This window comes from Hippopotamus amphibius, chromosome 9 (genome assembly GCF_030028045.1).
Source record: "Hippopotamus amphibius kiboko isolate mHipAmp2 chromosome 9, mHipAmp2.hap2, whole genome shotgun sequence".
In the NCBI taxonomy this organism is placed as follows: Eukaryota; Metazoa; Chordata; class Mammalia; order Artiodactyla; family Hippopotamidae; genus Hippopotamus; species Hippopotamus amphibius.
The window spans coordinates 111,429,930-111,446,801 of record NC_080194.1 but is presented as its reverse complement, the minus strand read 5'-3'; the positions used below and the strand labels follow the sequence as shown (position 1 = coordinate 111,446,801).

The 16,872-nt window shown below is 40.5% G+C and overlaps 1 protein-coding gene across 2 annotated transcripts in view; it reads left to right on the top strand.

Moving 5' to 3' along the window:
• The window catches only part of LOC130861656 (S-adenosyl-L-methionine-dependent tRNA 4-demethylwyosine synthase TYW1), a 179,959-nt gene that overhangs the window by 11,757 nt on the left and 151,330 nt on the right, over positions 1–16,872 (top strand). For both annotated transcript variants that reach the window (XR_009055602.1, XM_057750717.1), the window contains exon 7: positions 3,433–3,549. Coding sequence is in view for 1 of the 2 variants with exons in the window: in XM_057750717.1 (XP_057606700.1) it covers positions 3,433–3,549 (117 nt within the window). In the remaining variant the exon portion in view is untranslated. The remainder of the gene's footprint in view (positions 1–3,432; positions 3,550–16,872) is intronic.

The following is a 16,872-nucleotide window of genomic DNA, read 5'->3' as shown; positions in this document are numbered from 1 at the left end:
CCATTTTCTCCACTGACCTCGGCCCCCCACGTCCACGCTCACCGCTGACATTTCATGTCCCTATGACCTGAGCTCTGACCTCTCTCTGATGCTCCTACTTTAAAGTTCTTTTGACCCCATATTATTTTCACAGGATAGTGCTAACTGCTTACTTCACTTCTGTCTTTACCCAGTTTAAATTTTATATTCGTTCGCTTGAAAACATCTTCAATTCCCTTGCCATCCACTCCCTCTTCTAACTCAATTGGCTAAACCCCAAGCCAGGTTGAAGCCCATCTGCCTCCTCGTTGACCACAGATTTGTGACCATGGGTTCAGGGTGCACCCAGAACTGCCCCCGATCACCAACATCCTCTCACTCTCCAAGACGGCTGTTCAGTGCTCTCTTTCTCCCCACCCCTGCCTCCAGCTCTCATAGGAAACCACCAGAGAATTCTCTTATAGCCTCCCCACCCTGTCTGCAAATCCTACCATCTTTTCTGCCACAGAGACCAAGTGCCTGGTTCCTGTCAAGTCCACTCTGTGTGTGCTCTGGGATCAAGGACTTTGTTCCTTCAGATACTGCGTGTCTCTCCCGCAGTGGTAATCTCTCCCTCTCTACTGGGTGGTTCCCAGAAATACATAAACGTGTTCTGGAATCACCTGTGTTTAAACAAACACAGAAAACAAGACACACGCCTTTCCTTTGTTCTGTGTCTTTCAGCTACTGTTTCATTTTTCTGCTCTTTTTCTAGCCAGTCTTTTTGCTTTCTTTTGTTATCTTCTCTCTACTTGGCCCTTAGCATTTTAAAAACCTTAAAAAAAATTGAGGTTAAGTTTACGTTACATAAAATTAACTGTTTTAAAATCCAGTGGTATTTAGTACATTCCCAATGTTGTGTAACCACTGCCTGTATCAAGTTCCAGTACCTTTTCATCACCCATTAAGCAGTCACTCTTCACTCCCTTTCCCCCAGCCCTGACAGCCTCCACTTTGCTTTCTGTGTCTATAAATGTACTTATTCTGGATATTTTATACAAGTGGAATCATTAATATGTGGCTTTTTGTGTCTGGCTTCTTTCACGTAGCGTAATGTTCTGGAGGTCCATCCACGCTGTAGCACGAGTCAGTCCTTCAGGCCTTTTTACAGCTGAGTGATGTTCCACTTAGTGGATGGTTGGTCCATTTACCTGTTGATGAGAATTCTGTTTTTTTCTACCTTTTGGCTGTTGTGAGTAGTGCTGTGATGATCTTCATGTACAGGTGTGTGTTTGAGTAACTTTTCACTTCTTTTGGGTGTATACCTAGGAGTGGGGTGCTGGATCATGTGGTGATTCTATGTTTCTCTTTTTGAGGAACCAGCAAGCTGTTTTCCCCAGTGGCTGCACCACTTTGCATTCCCACCAGCAATGTACAAGGCTTCGTGTCTCCACATCCTTGTCAACACTTCTCCTTTTTTTGTTTTTTTTGATTATAGCCATTCTAGTGAGTGTGAAGTGGTGTCTCCTTGAGGGTTGTTTTTTGTTTTTGTTTTTTTAAATTTTTGTTGAAGTAGAGTTGATTTGCAGTGTTGTGTTAGTTTCAGGTGTACAGCAAAGTGATTCAGTTATATACATACACACGTATTTATATATATATGTATATATATTCACATATATGTATATATATATTCTTTTTTCAGATTCTTTTCCACTTATAGTTATTTCAAGATTTTGAATATAGTTATTGACTGTTTTGGAGCACATTCTCCAGTCGCTCTTTAAAGGTAGATTTTCAGACTTTTCATGTCTGTGAGTCTTTATCCCACCTTCACAGTTGATTGATGCTTTAGCTGAGTATAGAATTCTAGACGGGAGTCGTTTTCTTTCAGAAAATTGAATGCATTGATCCATTGTCTTCTAGTTAAGAGTGGAAACAGTTTAATTTGGTTCTGAATTTTTATTATATAATTCTTCTTCACCCCTCCTAGAAACCTTAGAACCTCCAAATAAAATCCCTCTAACCATCTGTCCTTTGCTCTGTTCTTTCTCCTAAATTCTTTCCTGTTTGTCTTGCTTTCTCTGCCTGTACAGAACATTTTTTCTCGTTTACCTTTACACCAAGGATGCAGCCTTGTGCAGTCCCCAAGCTTTGGCTGGTCTTCTGTGTTAGACTCTCTTATTATTGTCTTTTCAACTGTACCTGCTTTCCCTTGTCCTGTCCTGGTGTCAGAATAGATTCCCCAGAGTTCAGCAGATAACTTGCAGCTCCATTTGTCATTTATCTCCTAGGATTCCCCTTTTTAGTTCATATTTTCCTCTTTGGATTCCTTACATTTTCGCCAACTCCATAATACATTTAAAATTATGCTTTTAAAATGTAGGGACTTCCCTGGCAGTCCAGTGGTTAGGACTCTGTGCTTCCACTGCAGGGGGTGCGGGTTCAATCCCTGGTTGGGGAACTAAGATCCTGCGTGCTGCATGGTAAAAAGAAAAAAATTATTTGGTTTCAGTTATGTTCTACAGGAGAGTAGTTCAGTGTAATCCACCCCCAGCTGGCAGCAGAAGTCCCAGTTGTCTCTTATCCGCCCTGTTTGGCTCTCTACCCCACTGAGGCTGCTCTTTCCTAGGTCCAAGGGACTTCATGTTGTCAAGCCCTGAGGATATTTCTGTCTTCATTTTACTTGACCTCTCAACAGCATTTGTCAAACATTGCTGACTTGTTCTTTGAATCACTCTCCTCTTGACTTTCATGACATCATTCTCATGGTCTTCCCTTTTTACTTGGCATGTTCTTCCTTTACTGATCTCTACATATTGGAGTGACTCAAGGATTGGTGCTGGGTTCTTTTCTTCCTGGATGATCTTACCTAGTCTCTTGGCTTTAAATACTGTTTTTATGCTGGTTATTCCTAGGTTTGTATTTCCAGAGTCTACCCTGATTTTTGTTCACATATGCAGTTGCCTCTTTAAAATCCCTACTTGGGTGTCTATGGTGTCTCCTACTTCACAAATTCAATAGGGAGCTCTTCATTTCTACTCTTCCGGTCTGTTTCTCTGCAAGTCTTTCTCATCTTAGGAAACAACACCATCATCTTAGTTACTTTAAAAAGAAACCTAAGAGCCATGCTTGATTCCTCCCTTTTTCCTCACTCTTGCATTTAATTCCTGACTGAAGTCTGGTTGCTCCTTTGTTTAAATCAGGGGTCAGGAAGCATTTTTTGTGAAGGGCCAGTGAGTACGTATTTTCAGTTTTGTGGGCTATATTATTTCTCTTGAAAGTATCAGGTCTACCATATTATTAAGAAAGTAGCTGTAGATAATGTGTAAATGATGGGCTTCTTTAGATTTGGCCTGAGGTGGCTGGCCTCTAGCCTAAAATATCTCAAGTCCACCTGGTGAACTCATAATTTGGGAAGGAATATTGATACTTAGCTACTTTGCACCATGTATTTCTGAAGCAATGATGTTCCAGGAGGAGGAGCCCTTTGGGAGCACCAGTGAGGAAGAGTCTGAGGACCATCAGAGTCTAAGCCCTGTCATTGACGTTGAAGACCTTGGCAAGATTATGGATCGTGTGAAGAAAGAAAAGGTACTATAATTTTGGGAAATGGTGACTTGGGATCCAACAGTTGGTTGACATCTAGCATCTGCATTGGTACATAGTCCATCTGAGCTCATAATCGGGCAGTTTTATTTCTTTGCCTCCTGCTCTGAGAGTTTTATACTTTTTTTTTTTTTGCCATTTTAACACGAGCTTTGTGAAAATCTGTCTCAGCCCTGTGGAAATGAGCTCGTAGTAGAATAGGCAGAACTGAGGAAAGGGTAGATGATTAGAGGACTTTACTCAGGCTGAAGGTGATGGATGAGCAGCATGATGAGGCTGGTGTTGGGACTCCCAGTGGAAGCCTCGTGCAAAGTGCTTCCCTGTCAGGGACCGAGTGGTGTTGGGCTTAGGGATGGCGCCGTGGTCTGTGGGTGCTGAGGTCATTATAGGTGGATCTAGGAGGTGTTAGTCTAGGTTGTCATTGTCTCAGTTACTTGGTGAGGAAGAGGATGTACAGTGCAGTAGGGTTTTATGCAGAATCTGAGGATCTAAAATTGAAACAATATTACATATACGATAATATAAAAATATAAATTCCCAATTTATGTGCGAGTTTCGGGAAATGAGATATCCTAAGGTAAAAATGTATCAGTGTGTAAGTCTTAGAAACAAAAGAAGGAAAACTTTGGAAGAATCCAAGAAAACTGATGATAAAATTAACACAAACGCAAATGAAAGAATTCAGTAAGGTAGCAGGATATAATAAGGTAAAAAGTCAATACCCTTTATATTTCCAGGTAATAACCAGCTAGAAGCTGTAGTGGGAGAGAAGACCCCATTTACAACAGCCACATAAAAGATAAATAAGTACATAGGAACAAGTTTTGGAAGAAAAAATGTTAAATTTATGTGAGGAAAACTTTAAAACATTCCTGGAAGATATAAAAGTACCTTGAACAAATGGAAAGACCTTCCTTGTTATTAGATATGGTGACTCAGTATTGTAATGATGTCAATTCTTTTAAGTTAATACATAAACATTTGATGCAGTCCCATTAAAATTCCAGTAAGGTATTTGTTTTTGGAGCTAGACTGGTTGATTCATGTGGAAAAATAAACATGCAAGAATAGTTAGGGAAACTTTGGCAAAAGTAGTAACCAGAAAGGCTGCCTCTACCAGGTATTGAAACTGACTGCAAGGCATCTGTAATTGACAGTGTGGTACTGGCGACCGATGAGAGAGACCAATGCAATAGAATAAAATGCCAGGAATAGATCCAAGAAGATATGGAATTTCATATATGATAAAGGTGGTGTCTCTTTTCCCCAGGGGGAATATCTACTTTTAAGTTAAATGATGTTGACAACTGGCTAGCTACTCATGAAAAGATAAGTTAACTCTGAATGTCAACCATACATCAGGATGGACTCCCTTCTGAGGGTTGACATATATATGTTAATATGTATAAAATAGATAACTAATAAAAAAAACTTATTTAAAAAGGTAAAACAAAACAATACTTCAATCTGAGGTAGATCTCCAATTAGAGATATAAATTTTGAAAAAATACGTAGATAATAGAATTAGATGCATTATTTAAAACTTGGAGAAGGATTTTCTATATGATTCAAAATCTGGAAACAATAAAACATTGAGTATCAATGATTTTTTAAAAAATTCACATGTCTTTAAACAAAATCAAAAGACAAATGATAAAGGGAGGGAAAATATTTGCTCCTTATACTATAAAGAAGGAATTAATTTTTCTACCATACATAGCACTCTTAAAAATTGAATGAGGAAAAAAAAGACTTTAATAGAAAAAAATAGGCAAAACACATGAATAAGTGAGTCTCAGAAAAAGCTCTACAAATAGACTTTAAACATGAAAAAATCCTGAAATTCACTCCTAATAAGGGACATGCAAGTTAAAGCTACACTGACATACATTTCTCACCTAGAAAAATAGCAGAAGTTCAAAAGCTGGACAACGCTTGCAATTGGCGAGGCTCTGGGGAAACAGGCACCTATACCTTGCTGATGGGAGTCCAGAATGGTATACCTGTACGCAGGGGCTTTTGGCAGTCTTTACCAAATTCACATGCATTTACCCATGATCCAGCAGGCCCAGTTGTATAAATTTGCCTTGAAGATACAGCTTCACAGACACAAACCAGCATCTGCACGAGGTTGTGGCTTGCAGCATGTGTGACAGACAGCCCTTGGATACTGGCTGAGAGAAGCATGGTGTGTCCGTGCAGTGTAATACTGTGCAGCTGTGAAAAGTCGTACAGTGGATCCATGTGCATGAAGGCAGTTTCCCGGTGGTGTTGGGTTTGATTTGGAGGCTGATGTGAGCTAAAGATTTTAAAAAGTGTATGTTATTGTCATGTTATATTTGCACATTTATAACTTAAGTGTGCGTGCATGTATAGATAATATTTCGTAGCTGTGTTTGTGGAAAGGACCTTTCATGTTCTGACACCAGCTAATAACACCCAGTTAATTCAAATGGCCTGCAATTCAATTCAGTTCTGACACTCCCTGGAGTTAGTGTCAGACCCCACAAATTTAGGGCATAGTCCTGTGCAAGACTGCCCCCGCTTCAGTAGTAGCTGTAAGTCTAAGGATCTACCTGCACTTCCGACCGACTGGTCGTAAGTTTGGGCGTTCTTGTGACGCCCTCAGGTTCGATGATTTGCCAGAATGACTCAGAACTCACTGAAAGCATTGTACAAATCTCCCTTGATTTACAGTGGTGTTATGTCCCAATAAACCCATTTTAAGTTGAAAGTTTTGTAAGTCAAAGACACATTGGGACTTCCTAGGTGGCGCAGTGGTTAAGAATCCTCCTGCCAATGCAGGGGACACAGGTTTGATCCCTGCTCCAGGAAGATCCCACATGCTGCAGAGCAACTAAGCCCGTGCACCGCAACTACTGAGCCCACGTGCCACAACTACTGAAGCCCACAGGCCTAGAGCCTGTGCTCTGCAACAAGAGAGAAGCCACTGCAATGAGGAGCCCACATACTGCAATGAAGTGTAGCCCCCGCTTGCCGCAACTACAGAAAGCCATGTGCAGCAACGAAGACCCAGTGTAGCCAGTAAATAAATAAATAAGTAAGTAAAATTTTTATAATGAAAATGCATTTCAGAAATCAAAGAAAACACATGCTATTTAAAACAAAACAAAACAACACATTTAATACACCTAACCTACTGAACATCAAAGCTTAGCCTAATCTACCTTAAACATACTCAGAACACTTAAGTTAGCCAACGGTTGGGCAAAATCATCTAACATAAAGCCTATTTTATAATAAAGTGTTGAAAGTTTCATGTACTTTATTGAATAGTGTACCAAAAGTGAAAGAGCGGTTATATGGGTCCAGAATCGTTGTGAGTGTATCGGTTGTTTCTGCGCGTGATTGTGTGGCTGACTGGGAGCCTTGGCTTGCTGGCGTCACATGAGTGTATTGTACTGCATATGGCTAGCCTGGGAAAAGATCAAAATTCAAAGTAAGGTGTCTACTAAATTTGTATCGCTTTCACAGCATCGTAAAGTTGGAAAATTGTGATTAAGCCAGGGGCCACCTATGCTTATGGTTACAGCTTTGTTATGAAGGTTACAAATCAGAAACAACCAAATGGAAAGGAAGCACAGGGCACGGTCTGAGAGTGGAGGGTTAGGGAAGAGACCCAGAGTTTCTTTGTCTTCTCCGTGGAATCTGGGCGCATCACCCTCCCACCCCATCAATGTGTTCACCAGCTAGGAAGCTCTATTGAGCTTTTGCATTCAGAATTTTTATTGGGGTTCCATTATGTAGGCATGATTAATTAGGTCATTAGCCAGGTGTTTGAACTTAGTCTCCAGCCAGCCTCCCCTCCCCCTCACTTCCCTGGAGATCCAGCTGCCCAGAGTTGCCTTATGTGGTTGGGCTTCTGGTGACCAGCTCCCTTCCTGAAGCTGTCCAGGGGCCCACTGTGAGTCACCTCATTAGCATAGCAAAGACAACGTCTGTCTCTTTGGGAAATGCCAGGATTTTTTGAAGCTTTGTGCCAGGAGCTGGAGACAAAGACCAGATGTGTTCATTATGCCACAGACCTAGAAACAAACATAGTAAGCACTCATCTCGTTTTCTAAAATCATGCCCCCACTACAAGGAACTAGGGCTTCTTGAAGAAATGGCTGATTCCAGGGTTGGGGAAGGGAGCATAACAGACGAGCCTGGACGTTTTGTTGAGTAGGTAGGTCCTCAGTGTCCAAAGGATATAGGAACCAGCTCGAGGAGTTTCCCACAAACCAAATGTGGGGCAGTTTGAACATCAGAAATCAATGTAATGATTATGTAATGAACACAATGGAGTATATTATATCAAGTTAAAAAAAATCAATCCTTATGCTACTCAAAAAAAAAAAAAGGGAGGCGCAGGAGAAAGTCTTTACAGAAGGTTTCCAGATTATAAATATAGATGGCATCATAGAATTAGAAAATTACCTGTTGGCAGTCCCTAGTGTAATAATTGATTTAAGCAAGGATTAAGTGAAATGTCTTTGAGGAACAAGTATTGACATAGTCTCAAAATATCATGCCAGGAACTAAACCACTTAGACATGCCAAAAATAAATAAATCAGTGGGGAAAAAATCCCCTGTAGATTATTTACTGAGTACAAAGGGAAAAATGTACCTTTACAAAGAATCAAATTTAGCATCATCATTTACATTGCAACTTGACCTTATGTACCTCCTGATATGATGTGTAGCAAAGTGTATACAGCATCATCTATGCATTTTTGTGTCAAAAACATTTAACCTGAATCTAATGGAGAAACAATCAGACAAATCCAGGATGTGGGACAGTCTAGGAGACAACAGGCCAGGCTCTTTAAAGGGTCTATGTCGTAGACAGTAACAACAACAATAAAACATGGGGTGGGTGCTGTTCTAAGATTTTAAAAGACTAATGAAATATAAGCAAATGCATTGTATAACCTTTGATCTTGAATCAAAGAGACAAGGCCATTGTCTGGACATTTGAGGACATTTGAATTGGATTTTCTATTAGATAATGTTAGATTTATGTTAATTTTCCTCGTTGTAATAATGGTATTATAGTTCTGTAGGTTCATATCTTTTTTTTGGAGATGAATTTTGTGGTATTTTAAGAGTGAGGTGCCATGGTGTCTGCAACATACTTTCAAAGTGGTTCAGCAGAGTTTTATTTTTACACAGAACACACACATACACACGTGTATTATACGTGTGTGTGTGTGTAGTTAATGATCAAGCAAAAGTAGTGAGTCTAGCTGAAGGGAATGTGGGTCTTCATTGTACCTTTAAACTCTTCTGAAATTTTCAAAATAAAGAGTATCAGGGGAACTACTTTCCCCCCACGTCCACAAAACAAAATAAACAAAAATACCAAGTATCAACTGAATTATAAATTATTTATGGTATTGCCATATGAGAATATCTACCATTTTTTGATAGGACTAGTTGGTGAATGGCTAGTTTTGAATTATATAAAGTCTTAAGTACTTACTGCTTCTATACAACGTGAGGGCCTTCTGATTTTACTCTGAGTGGCCTCATACAATAACAAATGGTAATTTAAGGAAACAGATTTAAAAATTATTTATTTAATTTTGACTAGTTAAAATTTTTTTCACTGTAGGGACTTCTCTGGCAGTCCAGTGGTTAAGACTGTGCTTCCACTGCAGGGGAATCTCTATTTTATTATAAAAATATTTAAACAAAAAAGTCTTTCTATAATAATAAATACTGGTATAGTCTATGTTACAGTAAGGATTACTTTTGGGAAGTTATCATAAAAGCTGCTTTATTTTGAGTTTTACTGTCGCTTTCAACCTGCACAGGAGGGAGACCTCTTCGCTTGTCTCCTCCCCTGTCTTGGGATGAAAGCTCTGGTGGACTCCATGACTTTTCTGGTCCTTTTTGGTAATAAAGTTTTACAGGCACTTTTAGGTACAAAGTCTTAATTTGGTGGTAGAATGTCCAGTCCTATGTAACACTAAGTACTACTAAATAAACGAAGTCAAAGTTTCCAGTTTAATTCAGTGAAACCTCTGCCCTCCTTATTGTCTGCTTTCTAGACTATTTGCTAGTAGCTATTTTATAGAATCTCCTTAGCGTTTGGGGCGTGGATGGGGGAAGCAGGAGATAAAGAGAAATGGGAAAGTTCTTACTTGACACTGTCACGAGAGGACTTTGTGCTCTTTCTCCTTGTCAGGTGTTTAAACTTGGCTCTTCTTCCAGGCAGCGTGTTTAGTGGTCCTTTGGAGACATTGTCCATGGCTGTCTCCAGACCTGGCCCCTTGGACGGAGCACGTGTACTTTGAGAAGTGTGCTTCTGATGGTCCTCACTCCTTCCTCGGAGCCGTGTACCTCTGGTTTCCCCTCTTCGTCTGTTCTCCTCTCTAGCTGACCAATGGATCAGGATCTGAGATCTCCCCGACCTTGCTCCCAAGGGAATACTCCTGAGTTCTTCATTCTGGGAGCACAGGCCGGTTCCTCCCCAGCAGCAGTGCTCACTTGCTAAAGCAACTAGTTAGGCCTCTTTCTGCTGCCTGGGTTTCCTGGGCAGGAGTCATTCACCATTCTGAGTACAGGGGATACACAGCGACTTCTTTGAGGGACCCTGTGGGAGCCTCTCTGCTGGGGCTTGAGATGAGAAGGCAACCCATCTGTGGCCCGCCTCCCCCGCCCCCCCCCAAGTCTCTTCATTTGAGGCAGAGGAAGGAGCTCAAAATACCTTACTAAGATTCTCTGAAGAAATCCTCAGAAATCCTCTTGTTATCTCCATACTCTCCACCTTTTCATATCCTTGACGTCAGGGAGGCACTTTTAAAGTTCTTAAACTGGTTCTCAGATATTTCCTTTGAAAATTAATTTTTTAAAATTTATTTTTTGGCCGAGCCACGCGGCATGTGAGATCTTAGTTTCCCATCCAGAGATTGAACCTGCGTCCCCTGCATTGGAAGCGCGGAGTCTTAACCACTGGACCACCAGGAAAGTCCCGTCCTTTGAAAATTTAGAACTTGATCTGACCCTCTCTTTGGAGTTTTGTTTAATTTAATATCCTGTTTACATATGTTTAAAAAATTCAAAGAATACAGCCTCCTGTGCCTAGTCTTCCTAAATGTACTTTTCACAGGTACGTGCAGTTTACACTTTGGCACTATTCTTCCAGGTATCTTACTGCCTTTACAAACACAGTCGCATGTGGGGATAACTTTGTCTTTTGGGCTACACAGATGGAGTCATTTTGTACTCCAAGTCTACAGCCTAGTTTTTTCCATAGTACACGACAGCTTTCCAGTCCTGTGACAGGATCTGCCTCATTAATTTAACGTTTATGTTACGTAGGCCACAATTATGTCCTGTAGTATTTGACTCTTGTTGATTAACATTTAGGTGTTTTCTAATTTCTATAATGAGCACTCTTTTTTGTTTTTTTTTAAACCTATTTTAATTGTATTTTTTTCTCTCTCTCTTTTTTTTTTTTTTGGTCGTGCCATGTGGCTTCCGGGAGTTCCCCGACCAGGGATTGAACCCAGGCCACAGCAGTGACCGCGCCAAATCCTAACCACTGGCCCACCAGGGAACTCCCTATAATAAACACTGTTGCTCTTATATTTTTCGTGACTGATATGAATTTATCTTGAGTCAATTTGTAAAATTGAAATTTCTGGATCAAAGAGAATTTTGTAATTTTGATGATATTTCCAAATTGCCCTGTAAAAAGTTGAGAGCATTTTTATTTCTTCTTACCGTATAGGAGAGAGATGAGAATGCCTGTTTCTCTATATCCTTGCCAATCCCCAGGTGTTCTCAGTCTTTTAAGTTGTACCAACCTGAAAGGTGAAAAGTAACAACCTTAAAAAATAATTTGCATTTCTTTATTTTTAAGTGAGATTGAATATTTTTTTTAATCATGAACCATGTCTTTCTGTCTACCTGGAGTTAGACAACCTACAAAGCTGAGGGCACAGTTCCCGAGACTGCGTTCACTTCTGCCACCAACTGCAAGTGTGGGGGAGTGGTCCTAAAAACCACCCTCAGATTCGATCATTTGCTAGAAAGACTCACAGAACTCACTGAAAGCTGTCATCCTCATGATTGCAGTTCATTGCTGGGAAGGGTTCAGAAAATCAGCCAAAGGAGGAGACGCATGGAGCAGAGTCTGGGAAGCGTGCATTCATTGTCCCCAGGATGTGCTATCCTCTCAGCACAGACGTGTGACAAGACACGTGGAGCGTCACCAACCTGGGAAGCTCACCTGAGCTTTGGTGTCCAGAGTTTTTATGGGGGCTTCATTATGTAGGCATGCCTGATTGATTGCCCACAGAATTGAATCCAGCCTACGTCAAAGCACCCCCAAAATTTGGCGTGAGTCACCCTATTAGCATAAAGTATCAAGTGCCTCTGAGGGGCCCACCATGGATAACAGAGATAATCCCAACGCTCTGGAAGTTCCAAGGGTTTAGAGGTTCCTTTCCAGGAACTGGGGACAGGCCCGGCTTCTCTTTGGGCAGGGCCAAATTCTTATCTACACACTGGCCTGTGCCACTGTTATATTGGGTTATTTGGTTCCTTTTGTAGAGATCATAACCCAAAAATGGTCTATGAGTGTAAAGCTAAACTATAGTATCCAAAATTATTTTCCGAATTTAAAATTATGATTGTTCTCGTTGCAGCATTTTGTTACTTATTTCTTAATACTTCCATGTGTTGGTGTTGCCACTGTCATTTTTAGTAGCTTTTGTATTTTAGAAGCCTTGGCAGAGGTGCTATTAAGAATGACAGGTGTGTGGGATGTAGGTTCAGGGCCTGGGCCAGCCAGTTTGTAACTTGGCGCTCTAAGGGCAAAGCTTAATCTTCTCTGGCCTTAATCCCCTTGTCTGAGAAACGTGGACCATAACCTCAGCCTTCCTCATAGCGTTGTTGTGAGTCAGATGAGAGCATGTGTGTGTGAAAATGCATTACAGTCTCTGAAAGCCTGACAGATTGAAATGAGAAGTAAATATGCTTAGATATTTTAAATTTGCTTAGGTATTCTGCTAGAGTTGGTCATCTAGTCTGTTTCAGGTTTTCTGCTGCTGTGATTAGCACTGGTCTGAGACTTCTTGACTTAAAGTATTGATGTTTTCTTGGTTTGTATTTTCCCCAAGTTGAGATACTGGGTCAAAGCAAATATATAATTTTATGACTCTTTATAAAAATCTGAGTAATTTTCAAAGGGGAAACTCTCTTAAAATAGGATAGGTTTCAGTGCATGAGATACCTGAGAAGAGGTTTCAAGCTTTATTTGAAGTGGGTGAAGAGTTTGGGATAATTTTTTTGCCAACTTCATTGAGGTATGATTGACAAATAAAATTTTGTGTACTTAGGTTGTACAATGTGCGTTTTTTTAAAGGTGTATAGTGTGATGTTTGATATATGTATACACTGTGAAATGCTTGCCACAGTGAAGTTAACACACCTCCCACTTCATATAGTTAACATTGTGTGTGTGCGCACGTGCGTGTCTGTGTGTGTTGAGAACAGAGAAGATCTACTTTCAGCAAATTTCACGTGTACTGTAAGAGTTGAATAGTTTGCAGGTTCATTTTTTGCTTTGCTTTTTCATCTTATGTCCACTAGAGGGCACTGAAGAAAAAGCACTAAGGAAAAATTTGAACATCCATATAAATTATTTTTTGAAATGAAATGATTTTGGACTTTATGAACTTTAAGCAGCTGGCTTATGATATTTCAGGTTTCTCATAGAAATCGCTCATAAAATCATCAGATCTAGGGGAAAAATATATATATTTTCCCAACTGCAACATGAAAGTACCTCCCCCTCACCCCTTTTTATTTTTAGGTTACAACAGAGCTTCTGAATGTGTCCCGTGTGTTCATTGGATACTGGACACAGTATACTAAATTCATTGTTGGATGTTATTACTGCTTGGCTCTTGTTTGTATTTTTGAGGGGCATTTTCTTTGGGGTCCATCCACACAGGTTCCTCAGCTGCTTTCTGCCTGCTTTGTTCTATGTCACTTTAATTGACTTCATTGTTACTGTAGAGGAAGCAGTACGCTCTGGTACTTAAGAGCTCAGCTGTAGAGTTGGGCCAGAGCACTCCTACTGTAAGGCCTCTTTCTGAATAATATTCATTAATGTTGATGGCTGTCACACTGTCTCAGCTTGTGTGTCTGGGCAAGTTATTTCACTCTCTGTGCTTCAGTGGGAGATAACAGTAACTGCTTTATAAAGTTATTATGAAGATTCAATAAGTTAATCCATCTAAAGCCTTTATTTTATTGCCTGCCACATAGTGTGTCTTTGTTTTGGGCGGGGGATGCTGTGCAGCTTGTGGGATTTCAGCTCCTCGACCAGGGGTTGAATCCAAGCCCGCAGCAGTGAAGTGTGGAGTCCTAACAACTGGACTGCCAGTGAATTCCCAGTAGGATGGGAATTGATAACTAATAACTATTATTGTCTAAGAAGATATCTTCAAATAGGATACATTTGATCCAAATAGAATACCGCCATGGTTTTCTACCCCCCTCCCTCTGCAGCAAGGTGTAAGGCAGTAATTCTGGGGCCAAAGAGAATTTGGAGGGTGGGTGTGATATCTAAGAACAAGAGAGCTAGAGTGTGAAACATTGCAGATGCAGAGGAGGGGGTGTTAGGGGAACATGGCAAGTTTGGGGAATACTATAAGCAGTTTGGTATGTTGAGAGTTGGGGTGTGTGTGTGGAGAGGTGAAATAGACAAGGAAGGCAGGGGCAGGATCCAGGAGGCCTTTTCATGCTCTGTCATGGGAGTATGAGCTTTGTCCTAAAGGCAATGGGAAGCAGTGTGATTTGATTGAATAAGATGAGTGGGTTGGAGGTCTGGGGAGAGAGAGCTCCGGGTAGGTTCAGAGGATTAGGAGAAATCAAAGTACACGATGGATGGTCTCATTCATCCTCATGGTGACCCTGATATCTGTACTGTTATCACCTCCACTTTACCGTTTTACAGGGTAGGACACAAGCTTAGAGAAGTAAAGCAATCTGTCCAGAGTCAGATGACTGCCTAGTAAGTGGTGGGGTCAAGCCTAGGCTGTATCTCCTTGTTTCACTCCGCTTTGCTGCCTCCCCAGAGGAGAAGTGGCTCCCAGAAGGGAAGCTGAAGAGTTTGGGTAGAGAACAAGGAGTCCGGAAGAGCCTGACAATGCTTAGGTTGTTTATTTTCTGTTTCTCTCATGTTGTGCTTGTAAATGTAAAGCAGATTGCTACTTGTTTTTTTTCCTGCAGTAAATAAATGTTGCTAAAATACTCCCCACAGCATGTTCTGGTTAAGCAGACAAACAGTGATATCAGTATCATTAGTTTTGGAAATAAATGGCGGATGCTTGGTAATTACTCACTGGAGAAACATTTCAATTTACAAAAGGAGCTCAGTGTGTCCAGTTCTGATTATAAGGCTGCAAAGTACTGCAGTGTAATAACATAAAGCTGGTTCTCCTTTCATAATTATTTTTAAGGCTTTAAATGTTAAGTTCACCCTCAAATGTAAGGTGACGTCTCTTCAACCCTAAGACCATGTCTTTAAACCAGCCTGATTCAGCCATAGCCTGTACAGCCAGGAGGACTTAATAGTGAGTTCTGGAATTATTTCCCTAAGTCAGTTTATCCAAAATAGCCTCACTGGGCCAGAGGAAAACCATTTTAAAGCTTTTAACACACCTAGTCAAAGTGCTTTTCAAGACATTCAAAAAGCATTTTTAAAACCTGTTATATTCAAAAAGCTTTGAGTCCTGTTGAAAATTGGTCATTTAAAAACTAACAAGTGAGTGGCACATGGGGGATTCCGTTATTAAAGAAATAGGAACCCTTAGAAGTGGGGTTAAATTGCAGAAGGTGGAGCTTTAGTTAACCCCCCCCCAGCCAAGGGTTTGTTACTATTGAAAGCTGCCAGATCTAGAATAAGATCTGCTACTCTAGAGCTAGAAATAGCTACCTGGTAGCTTTGAGGCATTTATTCATTTATTCGACCAACTTTCCTGAATATCATTGTTGACTGTGCGGGCTTGGGTCCAGGCCTCGGCAGGCCCCCTGCATGGGAAAATGACCTCTAGAGAACCTGGAGGTCCTGTGTCCAGTATTTTCTGCATGAATTGATAATGGAGTCACTGGCTGGTAAACAAGAATCAATACAATAACCAAACAGATTTAAACAATCAATCAATCAGAAAGCTGGCCTGTTTGTTGCAACACACCTGCTTGGCACTTAACCAACTAGGTGGAATTTTTGTCTTAAAGTCTTTAACAAATCCCTTTTTTGTCTTGCTTTTATCATATGCAGTGTTGGGGTGGTACTGTGGTTTCTGGGATGAAGGTCTGAAAATGAATTAGGTAATATTGTATAATATCCTTTTTTTTTTTTTTAAAGAGAATTAGTACTACTTTTTGGCTCCCATTATTCCATCAAATTCATTTATTTCCATCTATTTATAAAGAACTTTTCACTTATTTATAGTCATTTTCCTAAGTGCCTAGGAAGTGAGCTTTGCGTTTTGCATGTCAGGAAGTAGCAGTTTGGAGAGGGCATGTCATTTCTTTCAAGACAAATGTGACGGGTTTGGGAGTTGGGAAGGGGTAGAAGGTTGGCAACTGTTTATTTCGCTATTGCAGTTGTCCCTTAGGTGAAACCAGGGCTGGGGGCAAAAGCAGTGGCATTGTGGATGGAGAGAACCCATACTTTGAGAATTAAAAGTTTAGAACGTGGTCACTCATTGCCCAGTGGGTGTATAGGAGGGGGAGGAATCCAGCTTGACCAGTTCTGGGATCTTCATTTATTTCTGCTTAGACAATGTAACGGCTATAAAAAAATAAATAAAAATACACAGGTCCCATGTCAGTTGTTATATTGTTATATTCAGGGCAAACAGGGAAAAATGTCTGCACCTAGGAGATTAGAATTAGAATTTGAATGGGACTTTGCACTTCCTTGGAGAGTGTTATGAACCATTGTATTTCTTTTCAGAAATGAAGTTACTGCTGCATATGAAAGATAGGACTAAACTGCCATAGAGGGAAAGAATGATAAATGTTTTCCCTGAATGCTCAAGACCTTTAATCATAGCTGCTGATCTCTTTCCATGTGAACTGTGTGTCCAAATGATTGAATCTGGAGTAGCTGCACTCACAATTTATAATAGATAATTTCTCTAGTGATGGGACGTGGACAGTGTCCCATGGCCATTCTTTAAGAGTGTGTTCATTTTATGGGGATCAGAAGTTAATGTTTAAAACCATAAGGAGGTTTCTGTGGAGCTCTGAGCACTCCTGGTCAGAGGCCAGCGTCA